The sequence below is a fragment of the Eriocheir sinensis genome, chromosome 57, assembly GCF_024679095.1.
Source record: "Eriocheir sinensis breed Jianghai 21 chromosome 57, ASM2467909v1, whole genome shotgun sequence".
NCBI classification, from domain to species: Eukaryota; Metazoa; Arthropoda; class Malacostraca; order Decapoda; family Varunidae; genus Eriocheir; species Eriocheir sinensis.
Window position 1 is genome coordinate 5,570,563 of NC_066565.1, and position 20,736 is coordinate 5,591,298.

The following is a 20,736-nucleotide window of genomic DNA, read 5'->3' on the forward strand; positions in this document are numbered from 1 at the left end:
GTGGTTGTCATTCTTCTCCACCGGTAACAGGAGGAGGCGGAGGACAACATCTGGTCACGTGGATACCCCTCCTCGCCCTCCTCCTCCTCCTCCCCCTCTTCCACCCCAGCATGTGAGAGGGAGGCGAGAGGGAGGAAAACGAGAGGGCAGCGAGGGAAGGAAACTTTGAGACGTGAAACTGAAACTGGAAACAGGAATCACATACACAGACGACCACGGGAATGAACCATGACCGTGGGGATTCATGGAGGTTAGATTCCAGGCGATTCCAGTATTCCAGGACGTTTTGGGAATGGGTGCCCCTCCCCTGGAGTGTGCCGATGAACTATGCCACGCAGGGAGTGAGAGAGAGAGAAAAGAGAGAGACGAGAGGGAGAGAGCGAGCGGAAGAGGAAGACATTGAACGCAGGAGTGACAGAAAATAGATGGAAATGAGACTTGGACGCAGGAAGTGAAAAGTGAGAGAGAGAAAGAGCGAGCGAGCGAGCGGAAGAGGAAGACATTGAACGCAGGAGTGACAGAAAATAGAGGGAAATGAGACTTGGACGCAGGAAGTGAAAAGTGAGAGAGAGAAAGAGCGAGCAAGCGGAAGAGGAAGACATTGAACGCAGGGAGTGACAGAAAATAGATGGAAATGAGACTTGGACGCAGGGAGTGAAAAGTGAGTGAGAGAGAAACGAGAGAGCGAGAGAGAGAGAGAGAGAGAGAACAGTTGGAATCGTGGACCAAGAGAAGAGCTTGGTATCTCTCTCCTGTGTATGTAGAGCTGTGTGTGCGTTTAGAGCATAGAGCGTCGCCGTCTGTAGGTGGTGTAGCGTCGTCCTGTAGAGCTATGAGGAGAGCTGCCAGTCCGCCCCGCCCTCTGACCCTGCCCCAGCCCCCCCAGTGCCCCAAACTCCCCCCAGCATTTACTACTTAGACAACCTTTCCCAGCATCAACCAATCACATGCTACTTATGAGAGAGGAGGCGTGGCTTGTCCTCCCCTCAGCCAATGATATGCACTGAATGGCCAAAAGGGGGAGGGGCTAAGTTGCCAAGCTAAGGTGAACAGGGTGTATTGTGGGGTGATTCAGGGATGTAGACCCCTCACGCACCCTAGATACACCCTAAGCACGCTGGGTTAGGGATGGGGTGTGGTGGGGTGAGGCAGGGGAGGAGGAGGGCGTCTGGCTGGCGTTAGTTATTCTGGTGTTACAAATTAGGCTTCAGTAACCAATTCACTGCCCCGTTGGTGTTACGGGGCCTGGGATGGGGCGAGGGGGGCAGGGGACAGGTACCCCATGCCCCCTCACTGTGTCAATACCCCGATGTGCTGTGAAGTGCTCTGAAATGTATCGGGCGTCACCCCATTTCAAGGGACATGTATGGAAGCGCTGTCATGTACTCTTGGTATGATGATGTGACAGACTGATTGGGCTCACCTGGGGCTTACCTTGGGCTTACATAGGGGGTCGTATTTTAAGACATTTCGCCGCTGAAGAACACATATTTGACAAGGGTTTCTTAGGAGTAGTGGGTATTTCCAGGAGTAGTTTTGTGACCCTGGTGGTAATTTGGCCCATCTTCTGTACCATGAACCTGAAGATGCACTCATTAGGACCTGACTGACCCCCTCTTTGACCTTTAGAAATAGCTGATGTGAGAAGCGAAAGTGTTTTATAATGTCGACCAAAGGGTGGTATTGTCGGACACTCCCACGCCTCACACCAACTCTTCTCAAACGCCGAATAAGAGATCAGTCAGGTTCTAATGCATCTTTTTCAGTTTCACGGTACAGAGGAAGGGTCAAACTACCACCACGGGTCATAAAACTACTACTGGAAACGCCCACCACTCCCATGAAAGCCTTGTCAAATATGTGTGCTTGGGCGTGGAAGTGTTTAAGAATATGACCCTCACAACAACATCCCAGCCCAGGTCTTGTGTCCCGAAACTCCTCCAAAACACGAAACATCAGACGTACGGAGAATGGAAAAAGGACGACTAGAAGCAACTGGGACTGAAGAATGAGTTGTAACCCCCACCTTGTACCCCAAAAGGCACCTCAATATCACATCCAGCCCCAGAGGAAGTATATGGAACTGACTGGGAAGAAATGGGGAACAAAATGTAGTGGCCTCAACCTGCCCAAGGGAAAGAAAACGGGGACTGACTGGAAAGAAATGGGGGAGAAAATGAAACGGCCTCAACCTGCCCCGGGGAAAGAAAACAGAGACTGACTGGGAAGAAATGGGAAACAAAATGAAATGGCCTCAAACTACCCCTGGGAAAGAAAACGGGGACTGACTGGGTAGAAATTGGGAACTAAGTGAAATGGCCTCAAACTACCCCAGGGAAGGAAAATGGATCTAGTCTAGGGGCAAACTTGAGGCTAAGGAAGTCTACCCCAAACTGCCCAAGGAAAGAAAAATGGGTCTAGTCTAGGGGCAAACTTGAGGCTAAGGAAGTCTGCCCCAAACTGCCCAAGGAAAGGAAAATTGGGCTAGTCTAGGGGCAAACTTGAGGCTAAGGAAGTCTGCCCCAAACTGCCCAATTAAAGGAAAAGGGGGCTAGTCTAGGGGCAAACTTGAGGCTAAGGAAGTCTGCCCCAAACTGCCCTGGCTCATCAAATCAGGCCCCAGGAAGAAAACCAGACTGAATGGGGCTAAATGGAGCTCAGCCAACCCTAAAACTACCCCCAGAGAAAGTAATTAGACAACAGGCCTAAAAAAAAAGTATGGAAGCCCTGTTTATAAGCCCCAGAGCCCCAAAAAGAAAATTCCATACACATTGCATCCCGGAAACAGAAAATGGAATGTGAAAAAGAAAATGGGAAGGTGAGAGAAAATGGGATGTATGTGAAGAAAAATGGGAAGGTGTGAGAGAAAATGGGATGTAGGTGACCGAAAATGGGAAAATGAGAAAGAAAATGGGATGTAAATGATGAAAAATGGGAAGATAAGGAAGAAAACGGGATGTAAATGATGAAAAGTGGGAAGATATGAAAGAAAACGGGATGTAATGATGAAAAATGGGAAGATAAGAAAGAAAACGGGATATAAATAATGAAAATGGGAAGATAAGAAAGAAAACGGGATATAAATAATGAAAAATGGGAAGATAAGAAAGAAAACGGGGTACAGGTGATGAAAAATGGAAAGATAAGAAAGAAAACGGGGTACAGGTGATGAAAAATAGGAAGATAAGAAAGAAAGTGGGATGCAAATGATGAAAAATGGGAAGATGAGAAAGAAAATGGAAATGTAAGAAAGAAAACGGGGTACAGGTGTTAAAAATGGGAAGATGAAAGAGAAAATGGGTAGGTGAGAAAGAAAATTGGGAAAATGAGAAAGAAAACAGGGTACAGGTGATAGAAAATGGGAAGACGACTAAGAAAACAGCCCCGCCCCGCCCCGACTTCGTAATACCAGCGGGGCAGAGCGTGTAGCCTGCCCCGTGATGTTGTGGGGCATTAGCTAGTGAGACTGTGGTAGCTTGTGGACCCCCGCAGCCCCTCAGCCCCGCCCCCCTCCCCCCCGACACAACCACCACCACCACCCCTCAGCTCGTCGGGGCGGGGCGCGGGGCGGGGCGACTCTTTTTGATACTGCTGACTCTGTATAGGCGTTGCTGTCTGCTAGTGGCTGTGTGTGTGTGTGTGTGTGCGTGTGAGTGAGTATGTGGTGGTGGTGGTGGTGTTTTTGTATGTACACACACACACACACACACACACACACACACACACACACATACACCCATACATACATACATATCAGACTAGAGAAATTGAAGTTTGTTTATATGGATCAGAAGAGGAAAAGGAGGAGGAGGAGGAGGAAGAGAGAAGATTCAGAACGGAAGAAAGGAATGAATGGAGGAAATGATGAATGAATTAGTGGAATGAAGAAGGAAATGATGAATGAATAAGTGGAATGAATAAGAAAAGAAAAAAGTGATGAATGAAAGGAAAGAAGGAAGAACCAACCAAATTTCAACACACACACACACACACACACACTCTGCCGTCGAGCCCAAGAACACACACACACACACACACACACGCACGCCACTACGTCAGCACTTCTTGGATTCTCATTAAGTTAGTTCCCCTGACGCTGAGCCACGATGTTCTAGAAGCCGTCCGTAGCTGACCACATGCTGATCTCCGCCCCCCCTCGCCCCCCATGACCCCCCGACCTGGCTCCACCCCCACCCCCTCCATCCCCCCCCACCCCCACCACAACCTCGGAAAATGTAATAGTCACCCCCTTCGCCATCACCACCACGATCAAATATGCTACGAGTGTTTGTTTTTTGTTTTATTTTGCGTTTGTGAGCGAGCACCCAAGAGCAAAATAAGCAAAACAAAGCAATGACATCTACTTCAATCTACGCGAATCTGAATTACATGTTATTTTGTTATATTTTGGAAGATTGCAATGTGAAAAAAATAGACATGTACTTTGATTTCGTTTTCGGCAAAGACCGTGATCTGAAAACATGTGCATTTAGACTACGCTTTATTTTAAGAACGCGATTTGTGGAAAGAAAATGGATACCTCGATTTACGCGAATTCAAATTACACGATTTCTTTAGCAAAATGAATATGAATAAAGAAACAATCTATATATACCTCAATTTGGGAAAGACCTCGATCTGAAACTGTGAATTTAGACTACGCTTTTTTTTAAGAAGGCGATCTGTGAAAAAAAATGGAGGTCTCGATTTATGCAAGTTCGAATTATACGATTCAAAGAAAAAATATATATATGAACAAAGAAACAATATAGATATACCTCAATTTTGGGAAAGACCTCGATCTGAAACAGTGTGAATTTAGACTAAGCTTTTTTTTAAGAATGCGATTTGTGAAAATAATTGGATATCTCGATTTACGCGAATTCGAATAACACGATTTTTTTAGACAAATTAAATGTGAACAAAAAAACAATCTAGATATACCTCAAATTTGGGAAAGACCTCCATCTGAAGCAATGTGAACTTAGACCACGCTTTTTTAAGAATGCGATTTGTGAAAAGAAAAAAAGAATATCTCGATTTACGCGAATTCAAAGAAAAAAATATATATGAACAATGAAACAATATCGATGTACCGCAATGTGAGAAAGACCGTGATATGAAAACATGTGAATTTAGACTTCGCTTTCTTTTTTAAGAACGCAATTTGTGAAAAGAATTGGATATCTCGATTTACGCGAATTCGAATTACACGATTTTTTTTAGACATGAAATGTGAACAAAGAAAATATATATATATATATATATATATATATATATATATATATATATATATATATATATATATATATATATATATATATATATATATATATATATATATATATACCTCAAATTTGGAAAGACCTCGATCTGAAACAATGTAGAGTTAGATTACACCTTTTTTTTCCGATTATGTGGAAGAAGAAAAAGAAAGATACCTTGATATACGCGAATTCGAATTACACTTTTTGAGAACGAAATATGAAAAAAACATGATGGATTTACCTTAATTTTGGAAAAGACCGCGACCGGAAAAAAAATGTGGAGTTAGATTAAGCTTTTTTCAAGAATACAATTATGTGAAAGAAGAAAAAGAAAGACCCTTGATATATGCGAATTCGAAATACACTTTTTGAGAACGAGATATGAACAAAAAACATGATAGACATACCTCAATTTTGGGAAAGACCGCTTTTTTAAGAATGTGATTATGTGAAAAAAGAAAAAGAAAGATACCTTGATATGTGCGAATTCGAAATACACTTTTTGAGAACGAAATATGAACAAAAATCGTGATAGACACACCTCAATTTTGGGAAAGACCGCTTTTTTTTTAAGAATATGATTATGTGAAAGAAGAAAAACAAAGATAGCTTGATTGACGCGAATTCGAAATAAACTTTTTGAGAACGAAAAATGAACAAAAAACATGATATATATACCTCAATTTTGGGAAAGACCGCTTTTTTTTTAAGAATATGATTATGTGAAAGAAGAAACAGAAAGATATCTTGACATACGCGAATTCGAATTACACTTTTTGAGAACGAAATATGAACAGAAAACATGATAGATATACCTCAATTTTGGGAAAGACCGCGATCTGAAAAAAATGTGAACTTAGACTACGCATTTTTTAAGAATGCGATTTGTGAAAGAAGGAATAGAAAGATACCTTGACATACGCGAATTCGAAATACACTTTTTGAGAACGAAATGTGAACGAAAAACATGATAGATATACCTCAATTTATGCGAATCCAACTTATCACGTTCCTTTTTATTGGGAAAACGTGATGCAAAACACACACACAAAAAAAATGCAAAGATGTGAATACCTCAATTTACACGAATCTCAGTGACACATTTATTATGAACAAGACATGAAGGAATCTCAGTATGTGTCTTACTTCACATGTTCCGGCAACCACGACGCACGCCAATCCCCTCGACGTGGTAATCGTACAGTACTGAGGCCTTTCCACTTCACTTTCACTTTCCACTTTCCACTTTCACTTCACTTCACTTGTAAAGGAAAGCAAGTCAGACATATCATTGGTTGTATTAATTTCATCGTAAAGAGAAAGAAACTCAACATCTTCCTCTACAATGAATATAATACGTCCAGAACATCGTAAATCGAGAAGGTTGAATCCACATTGTTATAAAGGAAAGCAAGTCAGACATATCATTGGTTGTACTCAATTCATCGTAAAGAGAAAGAAACTGGACATATGTTACTCTACAGCGAATAAAATGTCATCGAATCGTAAATCCAGAATGTTGAATCCACAATGTTGTAAAGGAAAGCAAGTCAGACATATCATTGGTTGTATTTATTTCATCGTAAAAAGACAGAAACTGGACATATGTTACTCTACAGTGAATATAATGTCACCGAATCGTAAATCCAGAATGTTGAATCCACAGTGTTGTAAAGGAAAGCAAGTCAGACATATCATTGGTTGTATTCAAGTTGTATTCATTTCATCGTAAAGAGAAAGAAACTGGACATATGTTACTCTACAGTGAATATAATGTCTCCAGATGATCGTAAATCCAGAAGGTTGTATCCAGATCATCGTAAATCCAGAATTTTGTGTCCAGATCATCGTAAATCCAGAAGGTTGTGTCCAGATCATCGTAAATCCAGACGGTTGTGTCCAGATCATCGTAAATCCAGAAAGTTGTGTTTAAATCATAGCAGGAGCGAATGAGTGGTGTCCAGCGCTTTTCCGAATCAGACGCTCTCAATCTTATCGCCAACCAATCACACGTCTTTGTCATTCACCAAGCACCGTGTCTCGTCGCCACCTCTGACCAATCACGAAAGCTCCTCCACATCGTCAGTCAATAGCAGGGAAGATCTAGTCATCGTAACCAATCAACGGGTCCACAATCATGTCAGTCAGTCAGGAGGAGCCAGTCGGAGCTACCCACGTTACCGCCACGGCCCTTGAGTTAAAAGTTACCAGTCAATGAGTCTATATCCCGGTCAGTTTTCCCCTTCGCAGTCACGGTAGTCCTCATAACCACTGGCTGTCCTCTCAGTGATCATAACGCCGAATCCAATACAAAGCCTGCGCGCTCTGCTGTACAAGAGGCCGAGCTAACAGGCGGACAATAGCTGAAGTTCAATTTAGTTTGCGTGTGGTTTCCCCTCACGCCGCCAGGACTGCAAACCGGATCTCATACTACAGTTTGCGCGGGTGATTATTGCCCAAGAGTCCGCGCATCGAGATTTGCCGCGCAACTCCCACCACTCGGCCATGACAACGTAAGTGCATGCAACGCCTTCAGTGGGATGCAGTAGCGATGGTATACGCGTGTGTGTGTGTGTGTGAATGGGGGACTTCAACAACAAGGGAGTTCTTTAGCGATGGCTGAGGTTACTATGGATGTGACAGGTGAGAACATGCAAGGGGAATAGAGATGGCGAAGGTTTCTGAGTCTATAGGTGTGTGTGAATGGGGGACTTCAACAAGGGAGTTAGTGATTGCTGAGGTTACTAAGTCTTTGGATGTGATAGGTGAGAACATGCAAGGGGAATAGAGATGGCGAAGGTTTCTGAGTGAGGTGTGTGTAGAGAGGCAATTGTATGTTAGATTAGACCATGCAAGGGGATTATATAGAGATGGGTGAGGGTTAAGTGTCCAGGGTTGATCAGCTGTGCATAGACGTGAGTGGTATTGGTAAGAGCATTTGGAGGTTCAGTGGGGCATAGCAACAGCTGTCTTGGTTCCTAAATGGTTTCTGATCCTCTTTAATGCCGTGAGGGTGTTGGGCTGTATTGAAGGAGGTTTAGTTCGACGTATGCAACCTTCTCTTCCTCTTCTCCCCTTCTTCTCCTTCTTCCTCTTTCTCCTATTTGTCGATAGCCTCAGTTACAATACTACAACCCATCCCCTCTTTTTTAAGGATAGAGGAACCATAGAATTTATTATTGATATTTTCACAGTGACGGAGGCAAGTCAAGGCAATAAACAAAACACTGTCGCCGTTCCTGCAAAGAGTAGACAGCGAGGGTAGCCGAGAGAGAGGATCAGATTCGATTGGAAAAGTGTCGTGGATGGAAAGTTAAGAGAGATGAACTACAGTATCGGTACGTGCGGTCATACTAGTCTTGTCAATATGCGAGGTGGCGAGTAAAAGGGACTCCCAAAAAGCTCATGACTAGGATGAAACTACTGAATATTGGGCTTTTGAGGGATGTAGAGTTTAGGTGAGGAAATGCCATATCTGTGTTGTCTGAATGCGAGGTGGCGAGTAAAAGGGACTCCCAAAAAGCTCGTGGCCAGGATGTAACTACTGAATACTGGGCTTTTGAGGGATGTAGAGTTTAGGTGAGGAAATACCCTACTTTTTTTTTCTTCTTTTTTTACAGATAAGGAGACAGTTCAAGGGCGTGAAAAAGAAAAGAAAACAATAATGAAAAAAGAAAGCCCGCTACTTACTGCTCCTGAATAGAATACAGAGGAGTGGCCGAAAATATAGGTCAATAATTTCGGGAGAAGAGGTGTCCAGATACCCTACTCTTGGGTTGTCTATATGCGAAGTGGCGAGTAAAAGCGACCACCATCAAGCTACCGAATACTGTGCTTATGAGGAATAAAGTTAAGGAGTATGATAACCTATACTTGTGCTGTCTATATGCAAATGCTCTATAAGGGGCTCTCCCGAAGCTCATGGTTAAAAAAAAATATAGCAAGTTAAGCTTAGAGAGTATCTGATGTAAGAGTTAGATGAGTGGAGGTGTTTTGAGGTGCAAGAGAAAGTGTTTGAGTGTGTGTATATAAGAAGGCGATAAAAAGGGGACTCTCCCGAAGTTCATGGCCGCAGTGAAGCGACGAAAATGAAAATATGAAAAACTAGAAAAAGGTTAGTAGGTGTTTATATGCAAGAGAACGATAAAAAGGGGACTCTCCCGAAGCTCATGGCCGCAGTGAAGCATCGAAAATGAAAATATGAAAAACGAGATAAGGTTAATAGGTGTTTATATGCAAGAGAGCGATGAAAAAAGGGACTCCTAAAACTCGCGAACAGAATGAAACTACTTAAGGATATGAAAAGTTGAAGAGAAACGAAAATCTAGAAAAAATCAACTCAAAAAAGGGAAATGTAGCGTTGTGTATATAGGAGTGGCCGATCGAAGGGACTCCCACAAAGCTCGTGAACTTGATAAAACAAAATACTTAAAATAGAAAAGTTAAGGAAAATAAGTTCATGTTATGTTTTATACCGTGTGATGTGTTGTTTGTTGACATAATGGTGAAAATACTTAAGGGCCCCGTCTGAAGCGTAATAACGTGAGTGGGGGGCCCCTGAGCGAGCATAAAGGGGTGGGGTGTGGTGCAGAGGGGGTGCGGGGGGATGTGTTAGTGTGATGAAGGGACCGGGGGGGGGAAGGGTGTTGCTACTCCTCCTCGTACACACACACACACACACACACACACACACACACACACACACACACACACACACACACACACACACACTTCCCTCCCCCTCCCCGTCTTTGGAAATAAAAAAAATATAAAAAAATCCACACACGAATTTAAAAAAAAAGAAAGGTGAAAGAAAAACATTATATGAAGTCAGCCATCGTGTGTGTGTGTGTGTGTGTGTGTGTGTGTGTGTGTGTGTGTGTGTGTGTGTGTGTGTGTGTGACATCAATACAATCACCATCCACTTTGTTTGTTTGTTTGTTTGTTCTCAATACTCATTCCTTACCTGTTTGTTTACATAATATTGGTCCTATGTTTCTGTGACGTAAGCAGCGAATGACGTCAGCAGGAATGGACGCTTGTGATTGGCTCTTGAAGGCGTGACGTCACACTCAGACCAGCCAATCACAAGGCGTTATTCATAGTGTTGTTATTATTATTATTATTATTATTATTATTATTATTATTATTATTATTACATTTGTTACTACTACGACTACTGCTTTTACTATTTTTACCTATTTTTCTCTATAACTTGAAATTTTAGGCGAAAACTACTCATCTTTCTCTCTCTCTCTCTCTCTCTCTCTCTCTCTCTCTCTCTGATTAGTGATATTGTGTGTATAGTTGAGAGAGAGAGAGAGAGAGAGAGAGAGAGAGAGAGACGAAGTAAAAAGAAAGCTAAAAACTGTCTCAAAATAATATTAATAAAATGCGACAGAAACACACGAATGAACACACACACACACACACACACACGAAGAAGAAGAAGAAGAAGAGGAGGAGGAGGAGGAGGAGGATAAGGAGATAAATGTATGATAAAAAAAAAACAGAAAATCAAAGAGAAGCAGGAAGTTCTCACGACGCACGGCTGATTTCATTTATTTTTGTGAGGGTGATGAGGAGTTTACCGAGGTTTCCCCTCCCCCCCCCTACGAAATTCAGGACGAAGTGATAACAATTTGGTCCAAGTTCGTAAACGACGTGATAATTGCTCATGCATGACGGTGGGATGCAAATATATTAGACTTAACAAACGTATGTGTAAAGTGATAGGTGATGAATAACTTTTAAAAACGCCAAAAAAATGAAAGCATAACTGTAGGTGATTTCGTTTCGGCCGCCAAAATGGACATCACCAAACCAGGGACGGAACCGTATCCCCCAAAATATACCCTTTACTTAACTTCTCATACACCAAAACCAGTTGAAATTAATTAAAAACAACATTGGAGGCCGTTTTTCATGGGTATCAGCGTGTATTGAAGCGCTTAAAGTAATATAAGGCCCGTGGTACCGTCCCTGGGTTGAGATGCGACTCGTGTCAACATGGGTGTGCTTGGCTGGTGTGTGTGTCATGGCGGGTTATATTTTCCGTGCTGGCGGCGGCGGGAAGCGACTGACGGAGGGAAGGAGGTCGTCTGAGTGAGGTTCGTTATCCTTGCGTTGTTACCGTTGACTGTTTGTATCGACACCATTACTATTATTGCCATTATCGCCCTTTGTAAGCGGCTGCGTGGAGGAACTTGCGGGTTGGTTGTGTTTCTGATGTTGATAAGCTATTTTTTGTCTTGTGTTGGCTATAATTTGTGTTTCTGGTGTTGCTGGGCTATTTTGTTTTGGTTGTCAATGGTTGTGTTTCTTTGGGTGTGGTTCTGATGTTGCTAGGCTATTTGTTTCTCCTTGTGTTTCTGATGTTGCTATTTTTTTCTCTTGTGTTGGCTATAATTTGTTTCTGATGTTGCTAGGCTATTTTTTTCTCTTCTTGTGTTTCTGATGTTGCTAGGCTATTTTTTTCTCTTCTTGTGTTTCTGATGTTGCTAGGCTATTTTTTTCTCTTCTTGTGTTTCTGATGTTGCTAGGCTATTTTTTTCTCTTCTTGTGTTTCTGATGTTGCTAGGCTATTTTTTTCTCTTCTTGTGTTTCTGATGTTGCTAGGCTATTTTTTTCTCTTCTTGTGTTTCTGATGTTGCTAGGCTATTTTTTTCTCTTCTTGTGTTTCTGATGTTGCTAGGCTATTTTTTTCTCTTCTTGTGTTTCTGATGTTGCTAGGCTATTTGTTTATCCTTGTGTTTCTGATGTTGCTACTTTTTCTCTTGTGTTGGCTATAATTTGTGTTTCTGATGTTGCTAGGCTATTTTTTTCTCTTGTGTTTCTGATTTTGCTAGGCTATTTTTTTCTCTTCTGTTTCTGATGTTGCTAGGCTATTTTTTTCATCCATGTGTTTCTGATGTTGTTACTTTTTCTCTTGTGTTGGCTATAATTTGTTTCTGATGTTGCTAGGCTATTTTTTTATCCTTGTGTTTCTGATGTTGCTATTTTTTCTCTTGTGTTGGTTATAATTTGTGTTTCTGATGTTGCTAGGCTATTTTTTTCTCTTCTGTCTCTGATGTTGCTAAGCTATTTTTTCTCTTGTGTTGGCTATAATTTGTTTCTGATGTTGCCAGGCTATTTAGTGATGGTTGTCATTGGTTGTGTTTCTTTGCGTGTGTGTTTCTGGTTTTGCTAGGCTATTTGTATTTTGTGTTGGTCATTATATAGTCGTGTTTCTTTTAGGTGTGTTTCGTTTTTCTTGTGTGATGGTATTACGGATTTCATTATACCGTGATTTTTGTTTTTGTGTTGGTGATTGTTTTCCTTTTTATTTATTTATTTATTTATTTATTTTTTATTTTTTTTGTATTGGAACAGCTAAAGGGCATACCAAACAAAAACAAAAGCCAGTTCTGACTAGGCTATTCTCAAGGTTCTTACACGTTTTACTTTACTGATTCATTACTTTTATTTCGTTTTATTTCATTCTCCGTTTTTCTTTTATAGTTCTCGTGTATTTTTTCACATTTCCTCTACTACGGAGTTTTGGTTTTCATCCTTATTCGCTTTTTTATTTATATTTAATCTTTTCTAGCTTATTTTGGGTTCCCGTATTCGCTTCTTTATCTATAAGAGTGTTTTTGTATTCACGATTCACGCTTATATTTGTATCAATACTTTACGATGTTTTTGGGGTACCCGTTCTCTCTTTAATATCCCCGTAACTATTATATCTTGCATTGATTTCCCTTCCTCGCCTCTCCTTTCGTCCCTAGTGGCTATGAGCTTACCCTAAATCCTTGTTACTCTATTGCTCAATACTAACTGATGACTATGATTATGCAGAGAGAGATATAAAGGTTCAAGATTTGTGTATTGGCTGAGGAGGAGGAGGAGAAAGGGGGAAGGTATAGGAAAAGAATGCAGGAGAAAGAGGAGATAAATAAAAACGAAAGAAGGAGGAGGGAAAAAAAAAGAATAAAAGGAGGAGAAGGAGGAGGAAGAAAAAAGAGTGTCTACAGGATGAAAAGAAGATAAGAAAGAGAGAGAAAAGAACAGGAGGAGGAGGAAAAATGAATGTGAATTGGCTGGATGAGGAGAGAGAGAGGAGGAGGAAAAAAAAGAGATGAAAGGAGTAAGAATGAAGAAAGTAGATGAAGGGAATAACTAGAAAAGGAGGAAGAATAGGAGATGGAGGAGGCAGAAAAAGAGAAAAAAAGGTGATAGTTCAGAATCACACTTCATAAGATCTGTTGAGAAATAAGAACAATAAATCTTAGACATTTGAAAATAAGTGAAGGAAAAGGTAATTCACTGCTGTGTACCCGAATCTCACTACTACTACTACTACTACTATTATCATTATTAATACTATCATTATTATTGTTCCTCCCGCAGCTGTTTATGGGCGTGTTTGTGTAAAAATCATAACTGTGTTTCGTTCTTCGCTGAAACATTGTAACTAGACTATTACCATATCGGAAGGCTTGTTGTTTGTTTGTTTGTTTGTTTTGTGTTTGTTGCGCACCTGGGACTCACGGTAAACACACACACACACACACACACACACACACACACACACACACACACACACACACACACACAGGTAGCGGGCTTTTTTTTTATTATTGTTTACTTTTTTTGTGCCCTTGAGCTGTCTCCTTTGTTGTAAAGAAAAACGTACATGTGCACACAAATTATATACATGTACACACAGACTATACATGTATACATAAATTATATATATATATCGTGTAGCGTTGGCGAATCGTATACATACATACATACATACATACATACATACCAATATCGCAATAACTGATGCTGTGTGAGTGATAGGTATACGCACACACGCACACGCACGCACACAAATACGCACACAAGTCAAATCGTACACATAGAAGGTTGTATTCATGTAGGGTCAGTTAATAAAAAAATAAAAAAAATATCATGTATACATTGATACGTACACAGCCCCGACCGCCTTCATCGAAATCCCGTGTGCGTATTTCCATGTGCGTGTGTGTGTGTACATGTGTGTGTACGGAGGGTGTGTAGGCCAAAGTGTTCCATATAAAGTTACTATGCAGTGTGTAGGGGGGTAGGGGTAAGGGGGGAGGGGAGGGGGGCGGTGTGTGTGTGTGTGTGTGTGTGTGTGTGTGTGTGTGTGTAGGGGTAGTGATGTTGTGTGTGTGTGGGGGGGAGGGGGTTCCTGTGCGTGTGTGTGTTTATGGGTAATAGTGATGTGTTGGGGGGTGTGTGTGTGTGTGTGTGTGTGTGTGTGTGTGTGTGTGTGTGTACAGTAGTGTGTAGATACCGACGGTTTGTATATGTGTGTGTGGCAGTGTTGTGGGCGTGCGGGCGTGGACGAACACACACACACACACACACTGAAAAAAAAACGCGTACACACACACAAACGAATGAAACGAACTACCTTCCTATGCATCTCTTACACACACACACACACACACACACACACACACACACACACACACACACACACACACACACCGCCACGCCCGCACACGCCCGCACACGCCTGGACTCCGAATAATACTAATAATAAAACAATAATCAAAGAAACGCCGGCTAGGGCTCCTGTTTAGATAGACGAATACCAAAAAAAACAAGAAAAAATAACAAAAAACAACAACAAAAATAACAATAGCATGCATACACACACTAGACCTAATGATGATGATGATGAAAACAGGAATAACAGACAAAATACCGACCTACCCCCTCCCCCCTTGATATAGAAAACGAAGAAAACAATAGAAAGAAAACGAACACCTCACCTGTATTAAATCATCACACCTGACCGTTTGTTCGTTTGTTTGTTGGTTTCTCTGTATATATATGCATTAACCTCTTTTTTTTTTTTTTCTCCCTCGTGTCAAAGTTGGTTAAATTGATGCATTGGTTGACGGATGTGATTTATTTTTTTGTGTGTGTTATTTTCAGGTTCATGTCAATCAAATTACAGGTAAAAAGTATCTATAGTTCAGGTTTGTTTATACGGGATTGGAGAAAGCGATGATGCTGATGATGAATAAAATTTGAGTGGTGGAGTGGTTACCTGTTGTGTTTGGTATTTGTCCTTTTAGTGTGTGTGTGTGTGTGTGTGTGTGTGTTGGTCGGTGTCTGTGTGTGCGCCTCACCACCACGACCTGATCACGAGTTGGACCTGAAATCGTCAGCAAGTACCCGCCCGACAAGAACAAACTCATTATAGTCGGTCTCTGGGCACTGCCGGGACCTCCACACGCCACACACCCATCCCCCTGGCTCAAGGCGGGACAGTAATCATTCCTTGCCTTGCTTGTCTCGAACCTCCACCTACCAGGCCGCGAAGCTTGGCAGCGCAGAGCCATAACCACTGAGCTACGGAGCGGTGGGGGGGGGATGCAAATCAAACACACATTGGATGAGCACTTTACTACACGTACACAAGCATACATCAAAAGTGCACACCAAGTTAAGGATGTGCACATGGTCCTCTAAAAAGTACACAGTGAGTGGTAGAAACCTTGAAGTCCGTACACACGAGGCTCGTGTACGTACGCATGAGCCTCAAGACACACGCGAGGGCCTGCAGGCGTAGAGCAAAGCCAGCCACACGTCCCCGGGGGCCGGCCTGGGCCACGAGGGGCCTAGGCCGGCTCCACCAGCTGCCTGGCGGGCTCCCCCGGCACCCCCGGGGGCCCAGGGGAGCCCCTTCGACCTGGCGAGCCTACCCCGGCGTCCCCCTTGCGGCCCCGTGCCCCCTTGTGCCCCTTGATGCAGTCCCCTTCCTCCCCCTTGTTCCCGCGGATCCCTGAGGTTCCTGGGTACCCCGGGGGGCCGGGCACTCCTGTCCTCTCGTGCTGGGTGTCGGCCCCCGTCTCTCCCGCGTCCCCCCGCTCGCCCAGGGGACCCGGCAGCCCCGTCTCGCCCTCGGGGCCTTGAGGGCCGCGCACACCTGGGGGAAGGTGAATGTGTTACCTGCTGCACACACACACACACACACACACACACACACACACACACAAAGGTCGAGAGAGAGAGAGAGAGAGAGAGAGAGAGAGAGAGAGAGAGAGAGAGAGAGAGAGAGAGAGAGAGAGAGGTAAATTAATATTCTTCCTCCACTGAACTGTCCTTTCCTATAGTACAACCAAAGAACAGTGCCATTCTGACACAGTGTGAACCTTTACTTAACTCCCCCCTTGGCCTCCCCTGTTGACCTCTGAGCCATTTGACCTCCTCTCGACCTCCCTCCCCCCTTGATATCCCTCCATTCAAAATTCACTGTTCCACGCCACCCTCCACCACCGAGCCCTGCAAGAGGAGGCTGGTGGTTGTGCCTATAACCCCAACACTTCCAGGGGCGGCAGGAGGGTATTTGCGGCCACCACCTCACATAATGGTGGCCTAAGTCTATATACACCAAGTCAAGTCATACGCAGGTTTGTGGGAGGAGACACGGCCGAGGCGTGGTTTATACGTGACACTGCTTGGAGCCAAACTAGAGAATGTAGAAACAGGGATTTAGAGAAAACGAAAAAAGGCGGAATAATTTAAATCAATCACTTCAACATGTCCTCCTTCACACTCCACACCGCCGTTTGTAGGCATGGAATTACAGTCACGCAATAGCACAATAAAAAGACATATTTTTTCGTCAGTGGCTTGCCTGAATGCGCTGTGAAAGGAGGCGAGAATGCACATCCAGAGTGCACATACGGCCCCAACTTTAGTCACCCCTGAACTGGCGGGTATTTTTTTTTATAGCTCCAAGTGACGTCATCCCGCTGCTCCGCCCCAAAACCGCCTCCTGCGCGTACCGGTCGCAGTTTTGAAGACTGACTTGAATTGGTATATATAGACTTAGATGGTGGCCGCTTGGCTCATATGGTGGCGAAGACTAACCGATTGACCCTTAATTAAACCCTCCCCTTTTGACATAATTTCCCCCTTGAGTTGACATCCCATACCCCTCTCGACCCCCTTCCCCCTATGACCTCCTTCATCACTGACCTTCATTGACCCGTAAACCCTTCCCTTTTGACATAATTTCCCCCTTGAATTGACGTCCCATTCCCCCTCTCGACTTCCCTTCCCCCCCTTGATCTCACTTCCCTTGACCTCCCCCATCACTGACCTTCATTGACCTTTAAACCCTCCCCTTTTGACATAATTTCCCCCCTGACGTCCCATACTCCCTCTCGACCTCCCTTCCCCCCCTTACCGTCCCATACCCCCTCTCGACTTCCTTCCCCTCTCGACCTCCCCCCTTTGACCTCCCCCACCACTGACCTTCATTGACCCAGGCGCCGAGCTGCTTGATGGCCGCCGCGACGAGGGTGAGCTTCTTCTCCAGCGCCGCCACGCCCTTCACCTCCTCCTCGAAGACCGTCACTTGCGCCGCCAGAGCCTCCAGGTCGGCGCAGGAACAGCCATATCCGCCACCGTAGCCGCCGCCGCCACCGTACCCGCCACCACCGGTCCCGCCGCCACCAAACCCGCCACCAGCCCCGCCGCCACCGGTCCCGCCGCCACCAAACCCGCCACCAGCCCCGCCGCCTCCGTTCCCGCCGCCACCGTAGCCGCCGCCAGCCCCGCCACCACTCTGCTGCAAGAGGATATGTGGGTGTTAGGAATGGCGGGGAGGTGAGGAGGAAGGGGAGGAGAAGAAGGAAAGAAGGAAGAGCAGGGAAGACATGAAGAAAAGAATGAAGGAGAGAGGAACAAGGAAGAATCGAAGGAAGGAAGAATGGAGGGAAGAGGGAAAGGAAAAGGAAGAGCAGTGAAGAGAAAAAAAAGAATGAAGGATAGAATGGAGGAGAAAGGAACGAAGGAAGGAAGAATGAATGGAAGAATGGAAGTAAGAGGAAAAGGAAAAAGAAGAGCAGTGAAGAGAAAGAATGAAGGAGAAAGGAACAAGAAAGAATAGAAGGAAGGAAGAAGGAATGGAGGGAAGAGGAAAAGGAAAAGGAGGCAAAGAAAGGAGGACATGAAGAAAGGAATGAATGGTGAAATGGGAGATAGAAGAGGAAGGAAGAACTGGAAGAAGGAATGAAAGAAGAGGGAAGGGAAGATAGACGAAAGAAAAGGAAGAAGTAGAGGAATGGAGATTAGAAGAAGAGAGGAAGGAGAAGAGAATACAAGAGCCCTTCCTTTCCCTTCCCTTCCCTTCCCATCCCATCCTTTCACTTTCCTTCCCAGCCCACCTCATCCCTTCCTTTTCTTTCCCAATCTCTCCCCTTCCCTCCCCTTCCCTTCCTTCTTCTTCCCACGCCTTCCTTTCCCTTCCCTTCCCATCCCATCCCTTCCCTTTCCTTCATAATCTCTCCCCTTTCCTTCCCTTCCCTACCCTCTCCTTCCCACGCCTTCCCTTCCCTTCCCTTCCCTTCTCTCCTTTCCCCTTCCATCCCACCCTATCCCTTCCCTTTTCTTCACAATCTCTCCCCTTCCCTACCCTACCCTACCCTACCCCTCCCTTCCCATCCCACCCCATTCCTTCCCTTTCCTCCACAATCTCTCCCCTTCCCTTCCCATCCCACCCCATCCCTTCACTTTCCTTCCCAATCTCTCCCCTTTCCTTCCCTTCCTTACCCTACCCTACCCTACCCCTCCCTTCCCATCCCACCCCATTCCTTCCCTTTCCTCCACAATCTCTCCCCTTCCCTTCCCTTCGTTTCTCATCCCACCCCATCTCTTCCCTTTCCTTCCCAATCTCTCCCTCTCCCTTCCCTTCCCTACCCTTCCCACTCCTTCCTTTCCCTTCCCTTTCCATCCCACTCCATCCCTTCCCTTCCCTTCCCAATCTCTCCCCTTCCCTACCCTCTCCTTCCCTTCCCTTGCCTTTCCTTACCGGGGGATATACTCTCGAGGTGGCCGTCACGCCCCCTTTCAGTGCGCCGGGCTTTCCTCGGGGCTGCTTGAGTATCTCCTCTTCAGCCTCGTCCAATTGTAGCCGGCCTGAAAGAAAACGGGTTGACAGTCACCACAGAAAACGGATTAACCGCCTCTATAGAAAATGGGTTGATGGTGTCTTACTCTTCCCGTTTTTCCTGTATTTTTTCCTTGTTTTTTTTTTCCTTTTATATATTTTCCTTATGTTTTTTTTTTCACTGTGTCTAAGAACCTAAATTTTTTCACCATCCTTTCCCTTTTATATGCAGTGTGTGTGTGTGTGTGTGTGTGTGTGTGTGTGTGTGTGTGTGTGTGTGTGTTTAGTGAGCGAACCTAAACCATGATATGCACTCCCCACCTCCCCCCTCCCCCCTCACTCCCCTTCCCCCTCATTCCCCTTCCCCCTCATTCCCCTTCCCCCCTCACTCCCCCCTCCCCCCTCGCCCCCTCTTACCATCAGTTGCCTTCCCCGTCACAATCTCCGCCACCATCACCACCATCACCATCACGACCACCACCCTTGCCAGGCGCTGCATCTTGCCCGCTCTGAAGATAGATAGATAGATAGATAGATAGACAGATAGGTAGATAGATAGATAGATAGACAGATAGCTAAATAGATAAACAGAGGGATAAGTTCAGAGATAGACATGTTTAGAGACAGATATAGATAAAGTGAAGGGAAAGGAAGGATAAGCAAAGGAAGGGAAAAGGAGAAAGGGATGAAGGTGGGAATAAGGGAAGGGGAGATGAAGGAGAGGGGAGTGATAGAAGGAAAAAAGGAAGAGAAGGGAAGGGGAAAGAAAAGGAAGGAATTGGAAGGAAAAAAAGGATAGGAAAGGAAGGGAAAGGAAGGGAAGGAGAGGAAAGAGAAAGGAAGGGAAGGGAAAGGAAAGGGAAGGGATGGGAAGGATAGGAAAGAGAAAGGAAATTAAGGAAAGGAAGGGGAAGAGATTAAGAAAAGGGAAGGGAATAGAAAGGAAGGAAAGGAAAGGGAAATGAAAGGAAGAAAAGAGGTATGAGAGGGAAAGGAAAAAGATAAGAGGAAGAAAAAGAAAAAAATGAAGAAAATTATGTAGAAGAAAAAGATAAAAAAGAAGAAGAAAGTTGTTGAAGAAAAAGGTTAAAAAGAAGAAAAAGAAGAAGAAGAAGAAGAAGACGAAGAAGAAAAAATATATGTAGAAGAAAAAGATGAAGAAAAAAAGGCGAAGTAAAGAAGCAATCTGAAAAAAACTTAATAATAAAAAAATAAAAATAAATACATAGATGAATTATAGAGTTACCAAGTGGTGATTAAAATATTATTGCTTATATTAATTCTTAGGGTTATGTTATGCTAATTGTTGTTGTTGTTGGTGGTGGTGGTGGTGATGGTGATGGTGGTGGTGATGGTGATGGTAGTGGTGGTGGTGGTGTTTGTGGTGGTGGTGATGGTGGTGGTGGTGGTGGTGATGGTGGTGGTGGTGGTGATGGTGGTGGTGGTGGTGGTGATGATGGTGGTGGTGGTCTAATTGTATATATCAAGCACACACACACACACACACACACACACACACACACACTCAAGTTTATGTTTATC

General features: G+C 44.1%; 3 protein-coding genes across 8 annotated transcripts in view; 2 read left to right on the forward strand and 1 right to left on the reverse strand.

Moving 5' to 3' along the window:
- LOC126984713 (uncharacterized) overlaps positions 1-15,343 on the forward strand; it is a 111,610-nt gene extending 96,267 nt beyond the window's left edge. The window contains exons 13-14 of one of the 5 annotated variants that reach the window (XR_007737485.1): positions 1-7,069; positions 7,130-15,343. Coding sequence is in view for 1 of the 5 variants with exons in the window: in XM_050838720.1 (XP_050694677.1) it covers positions 1-116 (116 nt within the window). In the remaining 4 variants the exon portion in view is untranslated. The other 4 variants (XR_007737487.1, XR_007737486.1, XR_007737488.1 and 1 more) reach the window with 4 other exon arrangements.
- Positions 10,892-20,736, forward strand: part of LOC126984716 (collagen alpha-1(XIII) chain-like) — a 22,736-nt gene continuing 12,891 nt past the window's right edge. Inside the window, exon 1 of the mRNA XM_050838722.1 lies at positions 10,892-11,377. The gene's annotated coding sequence lies outside the window, so the exon portion shown is untranslated. The remainder of the gene's footprint in view (positions 11,378-20,736) is intronic.
- LOC126984717 (uncharacterized) overlaps positions 15,687-20,736 on the reverse strand; it is a 5,186-nt gene continuing 136 nt past the window's right edge. Inside the window, exons 2-6 of one of the 2 annotated variants that reach the window (XM_050838725.1) lie at positions 19,612-19,703; positions 19,117-19,223; positions 17,763-17,874; positions 17,559-17,732; positions 15,687-16,224 (exon numbers count right to left, since the gene is read on the reverse strand). In XM_050838725.1, coding sequence (XP_050694682.1) covers positions 15,917-16,224; positions 17,559-17,732; positions 17,763-17,874; positions 19,117-19,223; positions 19,612-19,693 — 783 coding nt within the window. In that variant the 5' untranslated portion in view covers positions 19,694-19,703 and the 3' untranslated portion in view covers positions 15,687-15,916. Of the gene's footprint in view, positions 16,225-17,558; positions 17,875-19,116; positions 19,224-19,611; positions 19,704-20,736 lie in introns of both variants that reach the window. The other variant, XM_050838724.1, reaches the window with a different exon arrangement.